Source organism: Vanessa tameamea, chromosome 9 (genome assembly GCF_037043105.1).
Source record: "Vanessa tameamea isolate UH-Manoa-2023 chromosome 9, ilVanTame1 primary haplotype, whole genome shotgun sequence".
Taxonomy (NCBI): Eukaryota; Metazoa; Arthropoda; class Insecta; order Lepidoptera; family Nymphalidae; genus Vanessa; species Vanessa tameamea.
In genome coordinates this window covers 12,860,485-12,884,776 of record NC_087317.1, presented here as the reverse complement: position 1 = coordinate 12,884,776, position 24,292 = coordinate 12,860,485, and the positions used below count along the sequence as shown (strand labels likewise).

The 24,292-nt window shown below is 32.9% G+C and overlaps 1 protein-coding gene across 1 annotated transcript; it reads left to right on the top strand.

The window, feature by feature from the left end:
* The first annotated feature begins 263 nt into the window (after positions 1-263).
* Positions 264-20,199, top strand: Asta-r1 (Allatostatin A receptor 1). Its single transcript, XM_026642185.2, has 3 exons — positions 264-1,154; positions 9,771-9,926; positions 19,620-20,199. Exons 1-3 carry the CDS (start codon positions 327-329, stop codon positions 19,722-19,724), a joined length of 1,089 nt encoding a protein of 362 aa, XP_026497970.1. The 5' UTR covers positions 264-326; the 3' UTR covers positions 19,725-20,199.
* The last annotated feature ends 4,093 nt before the right edge of the window (positions 20,200-24,292 follow it).

The window sequence follows — 24,292 nt, the reverse complement described above, 5'->3', positions numbered from 1 at the left end:
ATTATTCATTACATTGAGAGTATTTTTTGATATATTTATCAAGTCACGCTTTTTGGTTATTATTAAATGGGATATTAATGAAATCAGAATTAAATTAAATTATCCATTTGATTGTTTAAAGCTATAAAAATACATATATAGGTGTGTTGACCCATTAGCGATTTTTTATATTTTTAGCACACTCGTGAAACTCGTACATAACACACCTTTGCTAGAAGCCTATTCCTATGCCTAAAGAATTGTTTTTTTTTTTTGTTTCAGAACACTCGAAATACGAACAAGAACTGCACGCATAAGTTGAATATGATCGTCTAAAATTCAACAAAATGGAGTCCTCGGAAGACGAATTCTATAGCATATGCCTCAATCTCACCAGCGAAGAAATCGCCAGTGTTGGTGGATGTAACTATAGTACGGAGTTTGAAAATGGCGAGTTGCTTGAAAAGGTCGTGTCCAGAGTTGTACCAATCTTCTTTGGTTTTATCGGAATCGTTGGCCTAGTTGGCAATGCGTTGGTAGTTCTTGTCGTGGCTGCAAATCCTGGAATGAGATCGACGACCAATCTTCTGATAATAAATTTAGCAGTAGCTGACTTACTCTTTGTTATATTCTGTGTACCTTTCACTGCAACTGACTATGTGATGCCGCGATGGCCTTTCGGTGACTGGTGGTGTAAAGTCGTGCAATATTTCATTGTCGTTACTGCCCATGCATCCGTATACACCTTGGTACTAATGTCCTTAGACAGATTCATGGCTGTGGTGCATCCCATTGCTTCAATGTCTATAAGAACAGAGAAGAACGCACTTCTAGCAATAGCCTGTATTTGGGTTGTGATTCTGACAACAGCTATTCCTGTCGGAATATGTCATGGCGAGAGAGAATATTCGTACTTCCATAGAAACCATTCCTCTTGCGTATTTCTGGAAGAACAGGGTTACAGCAAATTAGGATTTCAAATGTCCTTTTTTCTATCATCCTATGTGATTCCATTGGCCCTTATTAGCGTACTCTATATGTGTATGCTCACGAGGCTATGGAAGAGCGCACCCGGAGGTAGAGTGTCAGCAGAAAGTAGAAGAGGGAGGAAAAAAGTGACGAGGATGGTAGTGGTGGTCGTCGTTGTGTTTGCAGTCTGCTGGTGCCCAATACAGGTAAGAGTTTTTACTTGTCATACCTACCGTTCATACCTAATGTATGGTATGCTACATACGTCTAAAGCTAAAATAAATCTAAGAATGTACATACTATCAAATGAAATTGTTAGCCTCATTCAGAACTTATTCTTGTTTATATTAAAGTTATTATATCTATCAAGACATGAGAGATTGATTTGATTAATCCATGAGACATGTAAATTGTAACATAATTCAAAATGTGTCATATAAATTATTAAATACATAAATATAATGACGTCATGAAATACGTAAGAGTAGTAAGTAATACGTAATAGGAGTACCAAATTCAGTCGTCAGCAAATCTAGTGTTGATCATTTTTAACATGTACAGTAGATATTCTTTCGTAATCTGCTATTAAGGTAATATTATGTTAGCGTCAAGGCGAAGTCTTTGAAGAAACTAATTAGCTTAATATCAAATTACCAATCAAGAAAATCAAAAACAAACAATTGCGTAACGGCATTCTATTACAACCACAAATCCAACGTCACTTTCATGAAAATATATTAAATTTTACAAATATAACCGCAACGTCTCTTAATAAATTTCTAAATTATTTTAATCAAAGAATTCGTTGCGTCTTCGAATAACAATTCGGTGGGGATTAATATAGGCATTCCGGCCATAACGAGCTTTCAGGACCTGTTTAGATTTTTAAGTTTTCGATGAACCGTAAAAAAATTGGTTTATTTGTCAGTGAAATTGCGCGTTATTTAACGTCACCGACATACACCTTGCAGATCATTTGAATGGCCGTGTCAGATTAGTCGAACAAAGGAACTCTCCCTCCGGTGACTGGTAGATTAAATTCAAAATGACATAGTAATTTACTAGATAACTTTGTTGCTAACAATTTATTTTAGATTAAGGGTTTAATTTGTTGTAAATTAATTTCTCCCTAACTTTACTCCATACTGTAAATTTGGTTTATGCTACTTGCTCGTAAAGTGAAAATAATTTAGATTTAAGAGACTATCAGACATCTACTAATTCCCTGCAATTTTTTTTGTCTTTTTCAATTTTCTAGTCAGACTTTCAAACGGGCTACCTGAAGGTAAGGTAGGTTTACTATTGCCCAGATGCGTTGCTGTATTGGAAGTTTAATAAATATTAATCTTTCCTTATTCCACCAATGCGCCGTCAAACTTTTGTAACTAAGATTTTAAGTTACATTGACCCATTTACCCTTCAAATCGGAACACATCAATCCTAAATTTAGCCGTTTGACGGTGCAATATATGATAAGTGGATGAAACACCCATCCCATGGTCAACCCGCCAAGCCATTAGCGTCGCTAGCCAATCGTCATCCCCAGCTACATATACGCTCTAGGTGCGCAAAAGTTTCCGGTTCCTCGCCAAATACGAACAAAAATAACTTATGAAATGGAATGGAATTTATTCCAACATTAAATCTAATAGTATCTTTGATTAAAACATCGTTAATATAAACTAAGAACAGTCGGAGTGCTTGATTAAATTTATTACATCAAAACGGGTGATCTTGTCAATAAATAAAAGGAAATTAATGATTCTGAAACTAGGTCAATGTGTGTCTTAGTGTGGTATAAATATAAGGGCGGAGCGATTATAAAGAGTTTAAATTTCACGAAGGATATTTTTTTACATTTTGATAATATCTCAATCAATATTTAAAATTAAATAATTATGGGTCTGAATTTCTTTTTGTCGATCTTAGAATGAGAAACTACAGGCACTAAGGTGATGTTATGATATTAGCTAACAAAGTTGGTGGAACATTGACCATTTAAGTGCTGATGTCGTCTGATGTCTGTGGGTGGTGACCACTTACCATCAGGTGTGATAATGGATAAAGGAGTGATAATAATTTGATTATTTAGGACACATCACTTGCATTTTTCTGAAAGATTTACTATAGTTGCTTTTTTTTGACAAATTTCACAACTTCATTTTAATTAAAATTTTAATGAAATAATTTTCGATTGCTAATGTTTTAACCTGCATGCACTCATTTGTACCTAAAAACTAATTGTTAGAGGTCTCTGAACAGACGATATTGTCAGTCACGAGCTGACGAGCTGTCAGTGCTGTAACCAATCTCGGTTAAGTTAAGTTTAATATAAATATTGTCATTTAAAGCTCAATATACTATATTACGAATTAATATATGTGGCAAAGGTATAACGATTTTTTAAAGCACTATGAGACATACAACATTGAACAAATACAATCTTACACAATTGCATAAAGCTCCCTCTGAAGTTCTCGCTGAAAGACTTTTCGGAGCAATTTATACGGGCTTACATTAGAATTCTAAAACACGTCAAAGTGCAACTGTTGCCAAATTATTGAATTAACGAACTTTTAGATGATAGTGTTCAAATTGATAAATCTGCATGCTTTTTTTTTTTATACGATTATTAAAACATTAATAGATAATACGCTGAGTCTCTTTCATGCCTTCTCTGGGGTCTACGTGTTCCCTTATAGAAGCTATGGTAGTATTTCTATCTTTGAATAGTAATAAGTATATGTTAATCAACTATTTTTTGTTTGCTTAGCAAGGTTAATTATATTTTCCCTTTCAACTTTGAGTCAAGCTGTGATACTCGTGGCATTGGTACAAGGAACAAACACAAACTTGTTACTCCTGTTACTCGACTGCACAGAGTCAGTAACTCTTTTGTGGGGCAATGTATATGGTTCGTCAACAGGATCCCAGAAAGCGTGCAAAATGCCTCTGTTGCCAAATAAAAAAAAAATGTTAAGGAATTCTCGATTATACAATTAGTGAGTTTATGATTGATAGCACACCTTGGGAATGAAACGATCGCCTCCTGGGTATTTCTATTCATATTCAATATATGTAAATAATCAAATTGACAAAAAAAGACCCGCTAAGTTTCTTTCGCCGGTTCTTCTCTCGTCAGGGTATTTTATTTTCCGAACCGGTGGTAGTGTTTAATTTGACTATCAATAAGTAAGTGTAATGCTTCTTATTGAATAAAATAATTTGAGTTGAGTCGGTACGACAATAGCCAAGGATTCTGACGTGTACCTTTCATTACATTAACCACCCCTATTCAGTTTAGCTACAGCTACGTAAATATTACGTCATTAATATTGAATGTCTTATCTTGAAATGAATATTAACATTAAAACGATTATACTAACTAACTCAATGAATTTTTAGATTGTTTTTGGAATCATATTGCATTAGATTAGTAAAGTGTACTCTTCAATGAGGGCTATTTAAATATAAATAATCTATCTCTCTTTAAAGAGACCGTTGTTTGTTTTTGAAAGCATATCGCTCAAAAAGCGCTGAATTTTTTTATATGAAATTTATACCATTATATTCAGCGCGTTCCAGAGAAGGCTTTTAGCAAAATGTAATATGCTAGTATCTTTATATAAATAAGCAATGATAGAGCAGTTCAGTAGCTTTTTGTCCTTTATTGTCAATCAATTTACTTTTCTTTATTTGTCGGTAGCTGTTATCAACGACAATTGGAAATAAAAGTAGAGAACCATGCGATTCATTTGTTTTTTTCATTCAATTTTAGATAATGACCAAGGACATATTTGGACTACCGGACAAATACTAGTTTTTATTATTAAACACAAAATGACAAAGATTCATACTTGAAACTTTTGAAAGACAAGATAAATTACGATCAACATCTATTTCCGTCAGAGCTATGTTAATTACACAGCGATTATTATATTTTTCTAAAAGCGAGTTAAAAGCATTAGTTACTTTGTGTTGTAATGTAAAATTATACTAAAAGAAGATATAATTAAATTTATCTTTAATAAAAACTCAGCCCGATAAGGTCTAAAAAATAGGTCGTTAATGCTCCCAGTAATGGTTTCTACTGTTTTTATTTATCAATCCATAACATGAGAAATGTTTTTTATTTGTAAAACATTGTACAGATTATTAATTTTAATTAATTAAAGAATACTGCACAGATTAATAAAAAAAAAATGCACTCATGACAAACATATTCTTAAGGTCATTCGGACCCTAATCTTCCTTGTCGATCTTTCCAGTTCTCCATTCGTTCATAACCATACATACAACTCATTATTGTTATTTCTCATTCATTTCGCCAACTACAAGCAATCATTTCCACATATAGCAATTTAAACTACTATTATACTAAAAGTTCGCCCATATCTTTTCCGCCTGCCTAGCGCATGCCGTCCTCACAATGTTTTGCTAGGTCCTTCAACAACGATAAATTTGCATTTATTTAAAATTATAATGAATCAAATAATAAATTTCTCTTAAATTCTTCTGTTCATGAATGTACAGTTTGACTTTAACGTTGAGGACAAATTGCCTTCTACTGTACTCGTTTTATATAAACAATAATGGTACCACATTTACATAACAAAGAATTCGGTTTTATTAGATTTTCCACTATTTCGGGTTGACTGATATATTCTGTTTAAAATTAATTTTATATATTATAATCGTTTGAAACCCTGGTGACTACCCTGTAGGTATAATGCCCAGTTTATAGAGCTGTATATTTTGGCTTCAATCTCCGGGATCGGTAAATCGGGGATAAACATTTTTTTCTAAGGCAATCCTCAGTAGCATCCTGAATTTAACTTTAAAGTTAGCAGTGGTTTCCCTTAATCTGGTAAGTGCCTAAAGCAGTTTGTCCGGCTCCTGAACATTTTTCGGTGATATTGGATCCTATTCCAGCTGGTGCTGTGAGGAGTCTGAGAGGCAAGTGCTCAGCGAATTCAACATACTACCAGAATGCTCAGTATTTAGACGCTGTTTTGTTTGGTTCATGTAACTGTCATGATGCGATATATTTGATGTGACTATATAATAATATTCCTTAGAGTAAATTTATTTAAGGCAAATTGTGCTGAAATTCTTTTAAACTCAAACAGTTTACAGGTTAGGCACCAAAACTCGGTAAGATTAATTATTTACCACCGCGGTAACCTTGAAAATTTAAATTCACCTAAATTATCGACTGTTATACGTTATAATATTGAAGTCTGTGCTTAAATTATCAAGTCAGGGTAAGTTTTAATCAAGTACAAAATTTGATACATCGATCGTTTAATAAATTCGAAACTGATTACTAAGAAACAAAAGTTAGTTTATATAGAGATAAACAATTGCTAGAAATAAAGGATGAGAACAGTCTTATTTGGCACACAAGCTATGGAGACAGAAAAAATAAAGACAGAAAGAAAATTGTGCAAAATATTATTAAACTAGCGACCCACCCTGGATTTACTCCGTGTCAATGACCCGTTCATGCTGCTTCGAACCGGATCACAATAATACTAAAGTATTGCTGTTCGGCATTAGAACGTTTAAGTGGCCAAGGTGGTCTTGCACAAATCCCTTCTTTCAAGTGAAATAATTCATTTTGAAATTTATTTTGAATTGACGTTCATATCTAAAATAAGACGAGCTAAATATAATCCCTCTTCATTTACGGATGTTGTATTAAAATGTTATGTCTACACCAATAATAGTTACCAAGAAAATCGATTATGACACACAGACGAACAACAAAGTCTCACCGTTACTATAAAATATATTTAGAAACGAAACACACATGCATAGAAATGTAGTGATTCTATTTTCAAAACTCGGTACCTCATAATCTGTGGTCTACTTGAAACGAAGAAGGAATAAAGAATGTTGGCGCGTAACCTTGGCCTCCGATATGATGTCATGTCATAGAATGTCATAATTAATTATATCACATAATCAATATAACCGAAACTATTTATTTTATATATGAAATAATTGTTATAATTCATATTTTTATAATTTCTTAAACTTTAATTGATATCATTTTCTGTGGCAAAATATTTAAGACGGGCATGAATATGTTTTTTATTTTAAAAAAACTTGATCTGTCACGGGAAATAATCACATTATTGCTAGTGATTGAGAAATATATCCGTTTATTTTGTCGTCTTGATCTACTTAAATTACAGTAAACAAACCTTAGGTTCATAGTATTATACGTAGTATTTCCTGTGTTTTTTAATAGTTCGGCTATATTGTGTACTTCAACAGTTCTTGATTGATATTTAATTATTTATAATACTACAGTATTACACTTAACAACTTATATCCACGTTAATATTACTTCCAAAGTTCCAATAACAGCGAATATCATAGTTTATTTAAGCTCTCGACCGATAATATCAAAATGAAATGCTGTTTATTTGACCTTTGTCCTCTTGTGGTTAGAATAGAATATACGTCATATTGAATTATAAATAGATACTAAAAAAATAAAAACTTTCCATGGAATAGTATCCGAACAAGAAAGATTGATATAATCATTTTCATCTACTTTTTTTTATAGGTACCTATGGATTTACTTGGTGGTAAGGTTTAATGGTTTTATGACCCAGTGGTTAGAACGTGTGTATCTTAACCGATGATTTCGGGTTCAAACCCAGGCAGGCACTACTGAATTTTCGTGCTTAATTTGTGTTTATAATTCATCTCGTGCTCGGTGGTGAAGGACACATCGTGAGGAAACCTGCATGTGTCAACCGGCATTGGAGCAGCGTGGTGGAATATGCTCCAAACCTTTTCCTCAAAGAAAGAGAAGGCCGCAGCCCAGCAGTGGGAAATTTACAGGCCGCTAATGTAATGTAAGGTTTTATGCAAGCCCGTCTTGTAAGTACCACCCACTCATCGGATATTCTACTACCAAACATAATTAATCAATATTGTTGTGTTCCATTGTGAGCCAGGGTAACTACAGTTACAAGGGCCATCACATCTTAGGTGGTGACCCAAATTTGGTAACACAATGGCGGTTAACATATATTTACAGCGCCATTGTCTATGGGCGGTGGTGACCACCTACCATCAAGTGGTCCTTTTGCCAGTCCACCTACCTATTAAAGTACGAGTACGTACTAGTATACCACTAATTGCTTCAATTATAAACTTACATTTAACACAAACTGTAATCAATACATAATACTGGGGTTTAATTGGTTAGCCAATGTTGGATTCGCACTAATGATTTGCAAATCTAACAATCATTTTGACCAAAGTGAGCAGTTGACATCGTTTGATGGAAATGGATTTAAAGATAATCCTGGACCCCTTTCGTTTAGGAAAACAAAAACGAAACCTTTGTTGACTCTGGCTAAAAGCGTTTGTTTCATCTGAATAATGTTCTTAAAACTCAATTCCAACTGAGTTGTAAAAATGAAATTTGAGTAATTAGTTATAAGTATGTTATAAAATACAATGCTAGATGTCCGAAAATCCACAACAGCGCGATTTTTAAGACATTTTCTGCCTCGCACAACTACTCTGTAGAACCAGCTTTCGCCGGCGGTTTTTCCGAACCGATACGACTTAGGAACCTTCAAGAAAAGAGCGTACTCTTTCCTGAAAGGCCGGCAACGCACCTGCAAGCCCCCCGGTGTTGCAGATGTCCATGGGCGGTGGTAGTCACTTTCCATCAGGTGAGCCTCATGCTCGTTTGCCACCTATAACATAAAAAAAAATAAAAAATAAAATGCATATAGAAAATATATTGCAAAAGTGTACGGAAAAGTAATCTAATGCATCTATGGTGACGTCCCCCTGGCTGGTATCGATCACGGTGGCAACTCTAAACGGACACTACCTAACTGCGCAGGAGAATTTATATTCCACAAGTGTGTCAGCTAACATAGGTGCACTCTCCATTACACCACTCTCATAACCCAAAGGGACCCTAACTCCATCTCGTTGGGAGAGACAGCCGCAGGTTCAATAACAACAGCTTCTAGATGCAGTTAAGATTTTTTCAACAAAAACTCAATGACATTGTTATTTTATTTATTATAGTTACTTAACTTGTACCAAGAACTTCGGGTCCTACAAGACCTAATGACTTAACTTCTAAGACTATGACAAATACAATTTATTGTACTCTAACGAAACTTACACTGAAAAATATGTAATATGCTTTATGAATAGCGCTTATTGAAATTCAAACGTCACACAGGATACATTTGGGTAATGATATTTTCTATAGTATCAGTAAAATTGCTTCCTAAGCACCTTAAATATAAAGACATTCTAGTTTCATTTCATTACAAGACGAATAGGTTCCTAAATTAGTAACATTATATCTTTATTATCGAGACAATTATAAGGGTACGAAGTGTCAGACCCAGGCCGTCACGTGCTCGAAAATGAAATAGGACAGAAACTGACATTGTTAATATATTTATAGACTAAATTTAGGTTGATTATCCTTTATCCGTTGATATTCTAAATGTTAGTTAGAACACGTGACTCATAACTAACGCATTGGGGTTTTTTTTATGATTATTCGGTGTTTAAATTTCTTCTTGTGTTGGCGAGGAAAATATCGAGTAAAATACAGTTATATTTCTTCGATATATTTAACGAGATAAAAAAAGTCAATTTTTATCACTTATTTTTTTAATTGCTCGTTTGATGCTCATTGGACTATACATATATCATTCAATCAAAACAAATTATGATGATTGTTAATGTGCCCATAAATAATTCTATAAATTTTCTTCTATAATCCTAATACGTTACAGCTATATTATTTTTATTTGTTCCAGATAATCCTGCTAGTGAAGGCGCTGGACGCGTACAATATAACTTACTTTACGGTGACCGCCCAGATCGTATCCCATGTTCTGGCGTACATGAACAGCTGCGTAAATCCAGTGTTGTACGCGTTCCTGTCGGAGAACTTTAGGGTGGCTTTCAGAAAGGTGAGGAAAGTCAAATGAAATGAGTTGCATTTTGCCGTTAAAGTTTGCGAGATAAAATGTGAAATAGTAGTACAGTTACAAAAATTAGGAAAATTCAAAAGATCATTCTGGAACAACCAAATAAAAAATTGTTGCTATAAAATATTCAAAAACATTTCACGTCTCGCTGTTTTGAACATTTATCTTAATGGAAACTGCTATTGAATGATAAATTATTAATCATTAAAGAAATAACATTGACGCAATCCCAAAAGCTTTGGTAGCATGTTCTTGAGTTGTTTAAATCACGAAAGTAAATCTCTGTAAATGTCTTACTGGACAAAAACCTCCTCTCTTTGGAAGAAGTTTTACAGCATAATCTACTACGATTTTCAGAATAATAATTGGTAGATTTACAGGGTTTTTTGATGTGGCAGAATTTCTTCCGATACGTGCATTTCTTAATATTTTTCTTCATCGAAGATCACAAGGTTATTTGTGCTTATCACAAATTAGTCATCTGACAGGTAGTACTTGCCCGCATTTGAACTTGTAATGTACCGTATCTTGGGCTCTGAGAACACAATATTTATATTGAAGTTATTCATGTAATATATAATTCTTCAATAATTCCTCAGTTCCAAAAAACCTTTGGTGCTTGAAATTTTATTTTATCATTGTTCCTTGAAATTTTATGCCGGTTATTCCCGCCATGTTGGATCTTATGTAACATGTCATAGCCTATGATACGCGGTTCTCTAAGACGAAGCTAATGTCACCTCATTTGTCAAGAGATGATAAGTAGCTCAGGAGCAACACGGGAACAGATAAAAAGCTTTTCTGCCTCACCGTAATCGGGTAAAATGACGCTATGATCTCGTAAGTACACGACGTGAATTATAATCGAAAATCTTAGGTTTGAATACCAGTTCATAAAATTTGTATTAACACTTGATAACTTGAGACACTTGACACGTGTTTGATATGAATTATCTATTCGCCTAAACGCTTTGGGGATCTTGGGGGTAAGATCTACTCTTATGAGAATTATGACGGCGAACGGCTTGACGTTCTCTTAAGCCGTCATTCCCCTAACCACTTACACCCCCTAGTAACTACGTGCCAATAACAGTGCGTGTATCAAATACTTCTTTGCTCCTATTAACGAAACTCTGTTATTACATATTTTACCGGTAATTATTTATACATATATAATCACCAGTATTGTCATGGTTTTGATAATGTTTGTTAACACTTGATCAGTTTTTTTTTGGTACTATGTCAAAATCCTTCAAGAAGTGCCTACGTCATTTGTACAAAGTTATAACCAAATCAAAAAGAATATAAAAAGTTGTTATAAAATAACCAGGTAGAAACTCTAGATTATAACCGGTTACCACCGGTTTTTAATGTAAATAGATCACATTTCAAACCACCAAGCTTTACATTTCATTAATTTTAAAACTAAGATTGAAATCTATTTATTTACCTAGAAGCCTGTATATGTATATTCTCAATTTTGATATAGTCCATTGCAGATTATGTAAATGAACGAAGCCGCCAATATGTCCAGATCACGTCCGGTAAAATCTCGTGCAAAACCGGCACAGATTCAGGTCTTGATAAAACTTTAGTTATAACTACTCCCAACACTAATTAGTTTGATGAAGCACGAACTTGGCCTATTTATGCTTAATTAAGGAGAGTTCCTTTAGAAACCTCTTAATATGGCACCCAGGCTTTATAATTTGAGTATCGAACACGTAGCAGAAAATGCTGCAAATGTGAAGTTATATAGAGCATGGTATTATATCGGTTGGTCGAACAAGGCCAATCTTCGTCGTTAGCTTTTATCATGTAATACCATGAATGCAGCATTCGTTCACGCTATTTAAGTCTTTACCTTCCAACCGCAATTGATCGACGGTATACGGACTTTCTAGTATATGAATAACGGATTTAATCCAGATTTTTTACAATGGAATCCAAGGTAAAATATGAATATTGGTAATTGTAAGAGATTTTGAAATACATATATTTTTTAATTGAAACTCATTAACCTTGTGTGCTTACTTGAAATTTCCAAGGACTTAGATCCTAAAAAAAATTTCTGACGACAAAATCTTCTGGGGTTACATAGTTAAGAAAATTATCATTAAACATATTGAAATACTTTAGAAAATTAAACATATAATTATATATAGCCTTTGCTTTATACTAAATTGACACTTACTTACTTCGCGCTTCTTAAATTGTCGATGGGCGGAAGCCGCATCAGGACTGCATAGGTTTAAACTACGGACAACTAGTGATAAATTCGAAAGGAGTTATAAAACCCGATATTATATATGATTTTAAAAATGTTCTTCACTATTACTTCTGGGACCAAATGCTTGAACTCCAATCGGCATAAATATATAATTTAAAATGGATGCGAATATTTGCAAATAGAATTTTTACTATTCCTTGGTGGCCGTTTGCATTGAAATTAAAATTGTTAAAATGAATACTAGTCGCAAATGACAGTTTTGTCGCTGAATTAATGGATGTTCAGAATTTTAGTTAGAATTAAATTCCTCTAAAACGTACTCGTGTATGAAAAGCATTTGACATTTGTGCTCATATGGAAACAACTATTTTATTATTAAATTTTTCGTTTAGAAAACTATTGAACAACTAAAATGAAAAGCAGTGTGGTAGTACTTTATTTTATCGTCTGAAAATTCTTAATATTTTAAAATATAAATACACACGTTCTTAAAAGTATTTAGCAAACTGGAGTTATTTATAACCTAAAACACTTCAACTTAAATAACAATTGAACGTGAGCTCAACAGTGTGCTGTATACCGTGACAACATAGAGCTTCGTGGATGTTTCAGGATAATGTGACAAAGCAAATTCTACATTCAGCTGAAATTAAACCGTTTGAATCCCTACTACAAAGCTTTAATCATATTTCGATAGGAATATGATTAAGTTTTTTTAGTTAGGAGAATGTCACGCGGGAAGTTCACACAAAACATGTTGAATAAAAAACATTTCGATATATATAACATAACATAACATAATCAGCCTGTAAATTTCCCACTGCTGGGCTAAGGCCTCCTCTCCCGTTGAGGAGAAGGTATGGAGCATATTCCACCACGCTGCTCCAATGCGGGTTGGTGGAATACACATGTGGCAGAATTTAGACACATGTAGGTTTCCTCACGATGTTTTCCTTCACCGCCGGGCACGAGATGAATTATAAACACAAATTAAGCACATGAAAATTCAGTGGTGCCGGCCTGGGTTTGAACCCGAAATCATCGGTTAAGATGCACGCGTTCTAACCACTGGGCCATCTCGGCTCGATATATATATCATAGACTAACTATCATAGCGTTAATATTAACTGGAACAAATACACGCTCCAATTTTAATGTACCGATAGTTATAATATTCTAAAATAAATAATCAAACTGATAGATTGCTAATAACTAACTGCGTTGGATTTCCATTTAGATTTTAGAGTAATAGATGATCATATAATACGATACGCGTATGAGCAACTGGGCCACCTGATGGTAAGTGGTCACCACCGCCCATAGACAATGGAGCTGTAAGAAATATTAAGCATTCCTTATATCACCAACGCGCCACCAACCTTGGGAACTAAGATGTTATGTCCCTTGTGCCTGTAGTTACACTGGCTCACTCACCCTTCAAATCGGAACACAACGATACTGAGTACTGCTGTTTGGTGGTAGAATATCTGATGAATGTGTGGTACCTACCCAGACGGGCTTGCACAAAGCCCTACCACCAAGTATTTTTTTTAATTTGCTGATTTTAATAATACTCATCATTAGAAAGCTTCTTCATCCAGAAGAAACTAAGTTATATTTGAGTAACAGTGATACTTCAGTGTGTCAAAGACTGCATTCCACGCGGATAGAACTGATGCTTTTATAAAACAGTGGTGTACAAAATTAAATTAAACAAATAAAATATTAAAATTTCATCAATTAATTTAATATCGAGGTATCCCCGAAGCTTACTCTCAAATTTAGATCTTATACCTCCTTCCAAACTAATGTTAAGAATACTCGTACTAATAGGCTATTTACTAGTAATAAAGTGTTTCATTCTTCATTACGTTACTTCTCGCTAGAGACTACTTTCCGAAACCTTGCTAGTGTTTAAATATTCTCGGTTCAAAAACGCTTTGCTTTTGATTTAATACAAGAGATATTCTGTAAGAACTCAAAACGTATCTCACTGGAAATAAATTCAAAACAAGTTTTCGTACACTATTTAGATGCTTACAACTATTAAGTTTTATAATCACTACAATCAATATCGCATAACTTACGTATAATTATCGTAATCTGTAGTGAGTGTCCAGTTTGTTACACAATAGAACTGAAGTAAAATGAAAACGAAAAACCAGATCCTGTTGCTAAAGGTGAAGTTGCGCACCGGCCATCGCTCTGGGTTTGCGTGTTACAGCTCGTTAATGACACGAAATGTACAACGGAAGTACGTATTATTATCCTTTGATTCATTCATTCTTTATTAAAAAGCAGTATTCTAAATTTATCGCTACGCCGTGTTTCCTCTACGCCGAACTTGCTGGTAGGGCTTTGTGCATTTGATATAAAAATGTTAAATTATACTTTTCCGTCTTGCCCCGTGGCACTTGGTTCCGTCGTCGGTATTTCCAAATCGATAGGACTTAAAAACCTTCAAGAGAAGAGCCTATTCATTCCATAAAGACCGGACTCGTACCTGCAAGCCCTCCGATGTTGTTGATATCCATAGGTAGTGAAAGTCCTAACAGAGGTTCGCCCCATATGCCATTAAAATAAAACTTTTACTGATCATATGGCTCTCGATAAATCAGTGCTTATTACGAGCTCGTTACAAAGCAGTTCCTGCAGAAGCGCTTCTCAACTCCCGGTTCATAGCCTTCCGCGTCCAATCGGGACTCGCCACTTTCAGGTATCATGTTTGGAAGGCGCTTTAAAAAATTGTGCTTATAAATAAGATACTTATCCTTAGCAAATATAATTTTAGCAAACCACATACTCTACAAGATGGGAGTTCTTAGTTCTTTTGCTCATTATCACGAGTTCCTCGGATGGTTGCAAGCTACCTTATTAAGAATTTATCACGCGCCCCGAGCTACGGCAGAATAATTGAAAGTTCCATCGGGAAGCAAGAAATATTACTTGGAAATTGGTAATATCTTGCTATATTTTATTCGAATAATGAACGTTATTATTTAATATTTAATGATTATTTAATAATATTTATGTATGTAAACAAACTAGGTCTATAATTATTAATTAATTGAAAATTATTGTTTTTCAATTCATTGTTAATTTTATTAATTGCATCAATCGTTGGAAAATTTAATTGGTAATAATTTGTGATTGTGTTCTGTTTGTTTCCACAAAATAAATAACTAGATTTGCCATTCATTTTGTTTAAAAAAGTTTTATATGTTTATTTTCGCTTTAGTTAACTGTAAAGCTTGTGCGACAATAGTGGGTACAATTATGGCCAAGATGTCGGAATCGAATCTGCTACTTTTAAATTCGGATCATATATAGCTTTTAGTAAAATAAAGAAATTACGTTTGTCGTATATGTTTGTTCTTTTAATTAATAACTATAACTATGACTCAAATTCTAATCAAAACGAGTATTATTAGACATAATTAATTAATTTGGTTTTAAATTTATTTGACGGGCTTGCACAAAGCCCTTCCTAAAATCCTGAAACTCAACTATGAAATCTAATATTATATTAAAATATTAATAAAGTATTCAAATTTAAAAATAGCTTCCTGTAATCTTTAGTAATTAGATTAAAAGTTTCAACTGTACAACAATAGACTGTACCTTCTTAAATTTATTTTCTTAAAATATAATTTGAAAACCAAATTGATTAGTGATGTCTAAGAATACTCGTTTTGATTAGGTACCACCCACTCATCATGTTCTACTACCAAACTGCTGTTTGGTACTTAGTCCATTAATACTTAGTTGTGGTCCTGATTAAAGGTGAGTGAGCCAGTGTAAGTACAGGCCCATGGTATATAACATTAGTTTAGTTAGTTTCCAAGGTTGATGGTACATTGGTGATATGAGGAATGTTTAATGTTTCTTACAGTACCAATATTTATAAGCAGTGGTGACCACTTAGCAGGTTCTACCCATTTGCCAGTAAGCCTAAAGAGCATGATTAAATAATGTTTTCATAATCATCCAGGCTATTTTTAGGAATATACAAGGGGATATTTTACACAGAATTTTATCCCACACAATTATTTCAAGATATTGCAGCTCACAACGGAACCGAGCACAAATTAAGCACATGAAAATATTTGTTGATGATTTACGTCTTCTAGTCACTGAGCCGACTAGACTTATATACAAAAAACATTAAATTAAAGTAACTGTCTGTTAATGTGCCACTGCTGGGCTAAGGCCTCCTCACCCTTTTGAGGAGAAGGTTGGGAGCCTATTCCTCCACGCTGCTCCAATGTGGGTCGGTGGATTCACATGTGGCAGAATTTCATTGAAATTAGAAAAATGCAGATTTCATCACGATGTTTTCCTTTACTGTAAAACACGAGATGAATTACAAAAACACAAAAGCACATGAAAATTCAACGGTGCTTGCTTGGGTCTGAACCCGTAATCATCGTTTAAGATGCACGTGTTTTAACCACTGGACCATCTCGGCTAATACATCAAGTACATTTAGTTTATTTGTAAGGACTGATTTTGTAAACGAAAGTTATTCCGAATAATATTTCGAATTTCTTCTTATTATTAAAAAATATTTAAATAGTACAAAAACGTTTTCATTTAAGACAATATTTGTTTAAATACGAGATATTTACAAAAGCTTTTTTAATTATTTATTTACATATAATCCTTACTTATATACTTAAATTGAAAAACAAACGATATAACGAATACAAATATTATTTTAATTAAAAATTAATATTTTCAAATCTTCTTTTAAATGTTTTCTTGATAATATTGAATATTTTACTTTAAATATAATTTTTTAATTTACTTTAAATTTAATTTATAAATATTCCTTTTAACATACTGTTATTGTTTGTATGACTAGTTTTTTATTGGTTCTTAATTTCCAAGGTGAAGGGACCAGCTTAACTGAGCAAGTTTCTTGTGCCGTAACACCTTGCCTTTCCTAACGTAACGAAACAAAATTTCAAGTGAATATTATAAAACAAACACCAAGTAGACAATACATGTTGTCACTGAAATTATTATTAATTACTGACGTATTAACAAATGGACGCGTTATTTTTAATGTCGGAAATTTATATTCACTTTTGTTCCTACACTATAATGTATTATTGAAGTCTGATGACGTATATCGTTAAAACTGTATTTACCTTGAAACATCCTATGCATCGATACATTTCTTTGAACTCTACTAATTAGATGCGCGAACAAAAATCTTTATTACACGGAGCATCGAAGTTTTTCTTTATTCAACCTATACAAAAGAAAGCACAATCAGTTATTTGTTTATGCGGGTATATTGAGAAACTTATAAAATGAAATATTGTTCAGATCAAAGACCTCTGCGGGCTGATATATTTATAATAAACGTTGGCAGACCATGCCGCGACTCGAATGAACGAAAAATACCTTCATAGCATAATAAGTGAACATAGAAAAAATTGTGTACATTTGTTATATTATTTATGACGAAGGGACGCAATGAACCTCAAACCATAAAAAATATATCTGTGCCTCAGATAGATAGAGAGATGTGATCGAATTTCGTTTAATAATTGGTTGAATTTTGACTTTAAATGATAATGAATGATAGCGTTGGCGTTTTTAAACATTCTGTCTGTCTGTTGCTCTTTCGAGGCGAAACTACTGAACCAAAATTAATGAAGCTTTGTATAAAGCAAACTTGAACTGCAAGATAGACAAATGCTAGTTTTTTTATGCCTAACATCTACGACTATTATTTACAAGCAAATGGCGCTGTAAGAAATATTACCCATTTCTTACATAGATGAACTAAGATGCTACGTCTCTCGTACTTGTAGTTGCACTGGCTCACTCACCCTTCAAACTAGAACAATATTGCTGCTTGGCGATACAATATATGGTAAGTGGTCGGTACTTACCCAGACGGGCTAGTACAAAGCGGCGGATGACAGCTAGTATTACTATATATGCCATTAATCAAAGTCTGTAAATGTCCAATATTTCTCTTGATCTCACATTGGTACATTATGGTAGTAATTTATAAATTACAAAAACCAAATTCCACTGTGATCGATATATTCAAAAATGATTTCATCCTTATATTTGGAAGTTTATAATTTTTATTTTATTTATTGGAAATAAATATATCATCTGTAACACGACATGGGTTCCTGCCATTTGAGTTTGTCCTTACACTGAAGAGGTATTACGGCGTCCAGCTGAGCTTGTAACGTTTTGATATATTACAAAATTATTCATGTATCTGAAACAGTCGTTGGAATTCAATAAGTTATAAATTACGAGTATATGAACCAATCTACGTATATTTTATCCGTACTGGATATTGTTAATACGAAAGTCTGTCTTCCTATCTGTTGCACTTTCACGGCTAAACTACTGAAGCTATTTGTATGATATTTAATACGAAGCAAGAGGGAGAGCCTATGGCGAGAATGAGATAGGCTCTTTTTAAGTCAACCGTCTAGGCAGCAAATTGGAGATGTATGCAGGTTTAAATTTCGAAGAAGGATTCAGGTAGTTAATTATATATACATGTTGGTTAATAGACAATGACATTCTGCTACATGTGCCTCTGTATTGGAGCAGTGTAACGGAATTAGCTTCAAAATATCCGGTTTTGGAGCTGAAGGTTGCGGAGAACCGCAAAGGGAGAGGCCTTAGTCAAGTAATGGGACTAAATCCAAATCAATTTAAAAACATATTTGAATATATTATAATAAAAGTATATATTTTAATAAAAGCGAAATCTATTGAACAAGCATAAACAATATCCAATATCGTCATTTTAAAATTTTCTGTTTGATCACGTTTAGCCACCGCGAGCCTTCTGATTGGAGAGCTAATATTTATTTATAATTTGGTACGAGGTCTTTTGCCGATATTTCCTTTAATAAAGATTTTGTAAATGAAAATATCGAGATGAAATATCCTTTTATACGTTTTATTAAAACAAACCGTAATGTAATTGTTATGACATACTTTTTATAAGGAGAAAGAAGGACGACGTTAATTGTCAATGCGTTCGTTTTAAAAATAAATAACTCAGACCCGAGTAAAACGTAGGAAGATACTTAGCGTTATTTCTTTTAAAATTCACAGAAGTAAGTGTCTCGTTCGCTATTCAACAGAAATGTTATTTTAAATGTTTGTCGAACAAAATAATAATAGCCAGTATAAACCAGTCACATTGCGTGACTTACGTTCAACTAATTTACTATTTCATATAAGAAAAATGAAAAAAAAAAAACGCTTATTAACATAAAGCATTTTGAATTATAAAAAATTCATAAACTATACAAGAAATGTTTTAATTAATTACACTGTGATTTAATAAATATGTTTTTATACAAATATACATTAGGTAAACATATTTTTTTTTTAATTATACACTTAGTAATCGATATCTAAATTAAATTAGATGTGTTATATCTGTCCAGGTGATGTACTGTCCGCCGCCGTACTCCGAGGCTATGTCAGGACGACCACAGCCAACCAAGACAACACGAACTGGCAACGGTAACTCCTGCCACGACATCGTTTGAGAATCACTACGCAGTCGCACGCACATCACATCCGATCAAGCGACTATAGTATAAATTACTACTTGTGTGCGACTCATAAATAATCATTTGTTATTATGTATCAGTTACCATTTAACTTGTTGAACCGCATATAATCAACAATAATACAAATTTAAAATTATGAAAATATAAATCTAGAAATAGAACGTATAATCCAATTATACAATTTGTTCTTTCGTAGTTAAATATATAATAAATAATTGTTATTATAGCTAATAAATAATAAAAAAAAATCTTGGTTTGTGTTATAAATACCACCGTATAAAGATAAAAAAAAATAGAATTAATTGTAAATATAATGTATAGTATTGTATAGTTACATATTCTTAGGTAGTGTGTTTTATTGAAAATAAATTTGACTTGTATAATTTAATTTCTAGATTGGAGGTGTAAATATTTTTTTTTTAATTGTAGTCAATTTGTAAATATTATAAAACAGTATAGTCTATTAGATATTTAATATAAATACTAACATTGACGTATATTTCCATATTTATTGAGCCCAAATATGGAAATATGCGACTGTTTCATGTAAATAGAATGATTATATGTAATGTGATTACGAAATATGTAATATTATTTAACATATAGATTAAAACATCGAAATAATATAAGTTTAATTAAATTGTATTAAATATAGAATTAGTCAAATTTAATTAGCAATTTAAAATAGAATCGCCTTAGTTGTAGAAGTTTTTTTTTTTTTAATATTATTGTATATATGATGCACTTGGCATAAAATGCTTAATTTCTTTATTCCTCATTAAAAAAAAAACATATTATTGTATGATGTATAAGTTAGTTAATTATTGATTACGCTTTGTGTAACACTACGGAAAATAAATGTTTTAATTAAATTTGTATTTTATTTATCCAATTATGAATTGATCTTAAATATATAAATGGCAAGAATCTATTCAGTGTATAGATTTATAGATATTGCATAATATCGACCAACTATCTTGTTAATCTGAGTGACGGTGTTGAAATGGATATTATATATATATATATATATGTATTATATGAATATTCAATGAATAAGATTTATTATATATAGGTGTAGGCTAAATGATCCCGTCGGTACGATTTGACACGGGTAATGAATCAGAGTCGGAAATGAGGCGCCATTACACGCGACACATCAGCGCTTACAATACAACAATCCCCTTACCTTATTATACGTAGAAAAAAGCTTTCTAATGATCCTTATTATAATATAATGTTTTCACGTGATTTAATTTTCTTAATTATTGGAATGATTATAGAATCTTCAATTATAAAAACGTTTATAGGCGTACAAAGTACGTATACAATTACGACAAGATCAATATCATGATCATCCTGACTGATTTCGATTACGTCAGACCACGGGAGACCAGCTTATTACGCAGTATATATTATAGTGAACAGATGTCTCTGCAGACGCAGGTGAGCTCCTTATTCTATTTCCTTCTCTCACTTAAGCCGATGCGACGGCAAATCCACCAAGACCGAAAATAGTTCAAGCACAGGAACACTTTACGTGCTCTCCGAGGAATTGGAGTGTACTAATTTATAACTTACCGATTCCTGGCTGTTATTGAGAATGTTTTGACATGAAAACACAATTACTTTTTATCGGCCTTATCTGGGATTTGACTCTTAACCTCCAGATCCGTGGCCTTATATCTAGCCACTAGACTATCGCAGCTGTCGAATGAAATGAATATATGACGATGATGATGGTGCCCTCTTCAATCGATTCGGTCACACTTCACAGGTTCACAATGGAGAATATTTAATGGCATAGGAGATTATAGTACTAAAGTGTTTACTTACACATAAATGCACTGTTTATTGCTTTGCTCACACAATATAATGGGACGCCAATCCATCATCACCAGAGTACATTGATTTTAGGTACTTTCCAAACCCCAAAAATTGTTTAGTACTAGATACACCGAGCTGTTTACGATTTACTGATACACCCTTAAGCTTTTATTGATCTGACTCGGGTTATGATATGACCAATCAAGAAATCCTTAAATACCACTCACTAGACCAACGAAATTTATAAATATACAATGGTACATGAATCAGAACATTTTTCATGAAATAATATCGTATATCTTGATATCGATTGAAAATGACCGATCATACCATATTCGTTCATTTCCTTCAATCGTGTACACGTTCCTTTAAGCATTCGTTATAACAAAATTATTATAAAATAATAAAATATTATAAACAATTAATAAAAGGAATTATTTTTTACATATATTCTCTACAGCTCGGGATCGTTCCAGGGTATTTTGACATCAAAGAGGAAAATATTTTCAAAGAGAAAAAATAAATAAAAAATAAATGTTTCGTTAAATAAACATCTGTTATATAGTCGGTATATTTCATCTGAAAATATTTTTGATTTCATAATAAAAAATAACGCCGATCTTTTTAGAGTTGCTACCCAGAATTAAGTACTGTGTAAGAGCTTGAATAAATAACTCTACATTGAGTTTAATTAAATTATTAAAAAAATATATATATTTAAAACAATTTTCTAATAAAGAGAAGAGTTGTACGCCGTCGATTTAATAACATTAAAATATTATTATATTAGTCTAGGCGAACCTGCGGCTATAACATACGCGCGGAATAAAGTTTAAAAAAAGGAAATTCAGTTTGACACGAAAAACCATTATCATAGTGTTATTTTAACGTTTTGGTAATCTTATAAGAATGACAATGCATCTATAAATGATGTGATGGAAGTCACGTGGAGACTGTTGGTATGCGAAGAAAAAATACAATCCCACGGTTCTCTTTTCGAAGTCCTGTCTTAAACCAGCACTGGGCCAGCGTGATGGAGTATGACTTCACTTTTTCAGTAATGAACGAGTTTAGTTATATATTTAATTAATGTAAATTATTTAAAAACTTTTCAAAATGAACTAAATTTCATACTAGCTTACCTCAACCCCTATTTGAATAATTTTAGCGTGAAGTTGAAAAAAATGACTTGAAACTTATCTAAATTAATAAATTATTATTTTTACAAAAATCAAGATCAATTAATTTACTGAGTTTCATAATCGGAGGAAAGTTCTAAAAAATACCTGATATTTATATGAATCGTTCTGTATAGCGAAAATCTTAAATATTTCTTTCCATATTTCTATCTCGAACAAATTATAGCAACACCATATGGGGTGCACACATTGATTCATAACCATACAATATTTCATCCTTTATTACCACCCCTTATAATGATATACGGTAGCTTTTATCAATAGCCTACGTGAACTTTTGTACATTTCATCCTCAAAACTGAAGAAGCATACATACATACTCTTGATACCCAAATCTAACCTTGGGCTGCATATAATCTATAATAATCAGAATAAATAACTAAATATGTTCATTGTTACTTCAATTTCGATATTTGCCATCTGTTTGACATACCGTGACTGCCAAATTTTTTATGAGCTCTTTTAATTAGACATAAAAAGATAATGCTTCCATATTATATACTATTTTATGGATTTACAGTGCACTACTTTATTTTATGGATTTCAATATTATCAGAGAGCCGAGATGGCCCAGTGGTTAGAACGCGTGCATCTTAACCGATGATTTCGGGTTCAAACCCAAGCAGGCGCCACTGGAGCAGCGTGGTGGAATATACAAAGGGAGAGGAGGCCTTAGCCCAGCAGTGGGAAATTTACAGGCTGCTAATGTAATGTAATACGTAATGTAAACAGTGCACTCCATCAAAGATCTCAAACGACCTCCATCGAAAAACATAATAACGCTATAGTCGACTACGAGTACTCGAATAAAGTATATTAGGATTTTTTTCTTGCTAAAAACCTTATTAGCCGTCGTCCCTAAATTACATTATACGAGTGTACAGCTAAGATTAATTTATATCGGAAATAATACTCGATTTGCGTTAATTACCCCCCATTACAGGGCTTTTCATTAGAGCTGCTAATTGAAGCCGATGATTCTGCAATAATATCTTCAAAATACATATCACATCTGATTGTGATTATCCTTACATATCCATATATTAGTAATCAATCATAATCTGTAACAATTTTTTTTTTTTTTTATCATTTAAAAGATTATTATCGGTATCGAAGGAAAATAGAAAAAGGATGTCATTTAGCCTCAATCGCCTTAAATGGATAGGTGTTCTGTTTCTGTAAATAACTGAAAATATTTTATGCATAATCAAAAATTAAAGGTACAATTTGTTTGTTTGTGTGTAGGGGGTAATCTGAGGAACTAGATCCAATTAAAAAAAATCACAATGAGTAAGCTATATTATTGCCGACATCTACGTGGTATAAATTATAGTTATATCATATTATTTTCTTTATTAATAAATTAAAGCCTCCCTAAGCCGAGGTGAGTCGATGTAGGTACATAATAACTTCATAGTGAATCGTAAATACATTATAAAAGTTTCCCCATAATCCTATCAATATAAGAAATACTATAGAGCCTGACCCAATGCGCGTCCGTGCACGAAGTCGCAGAATGCT

Coding starts and splice junctions, on each gene's coding strand:
- Asta-r1 (XM_026642185.2), top strand. CDS start 327: ATGGAGTCCTCGGAAGACGAATTCTATAGCATATGCCTCAATCTCACC. Junction 1,155..9,770: donor TCTGCTGGTGCCCAATACAG/GTAAGAGTTTTT, acceptor TATTTGTTCCAG/ATAATCCTGCTAGTGAAGGC. Junction 9,927..19,619: donor TTAGGGTGGCTTTCAGAAAG/GTGAGGAAAGTC, acceptor ATATCTGTCCAG/GTGATGTACTGTCCGCCGCC.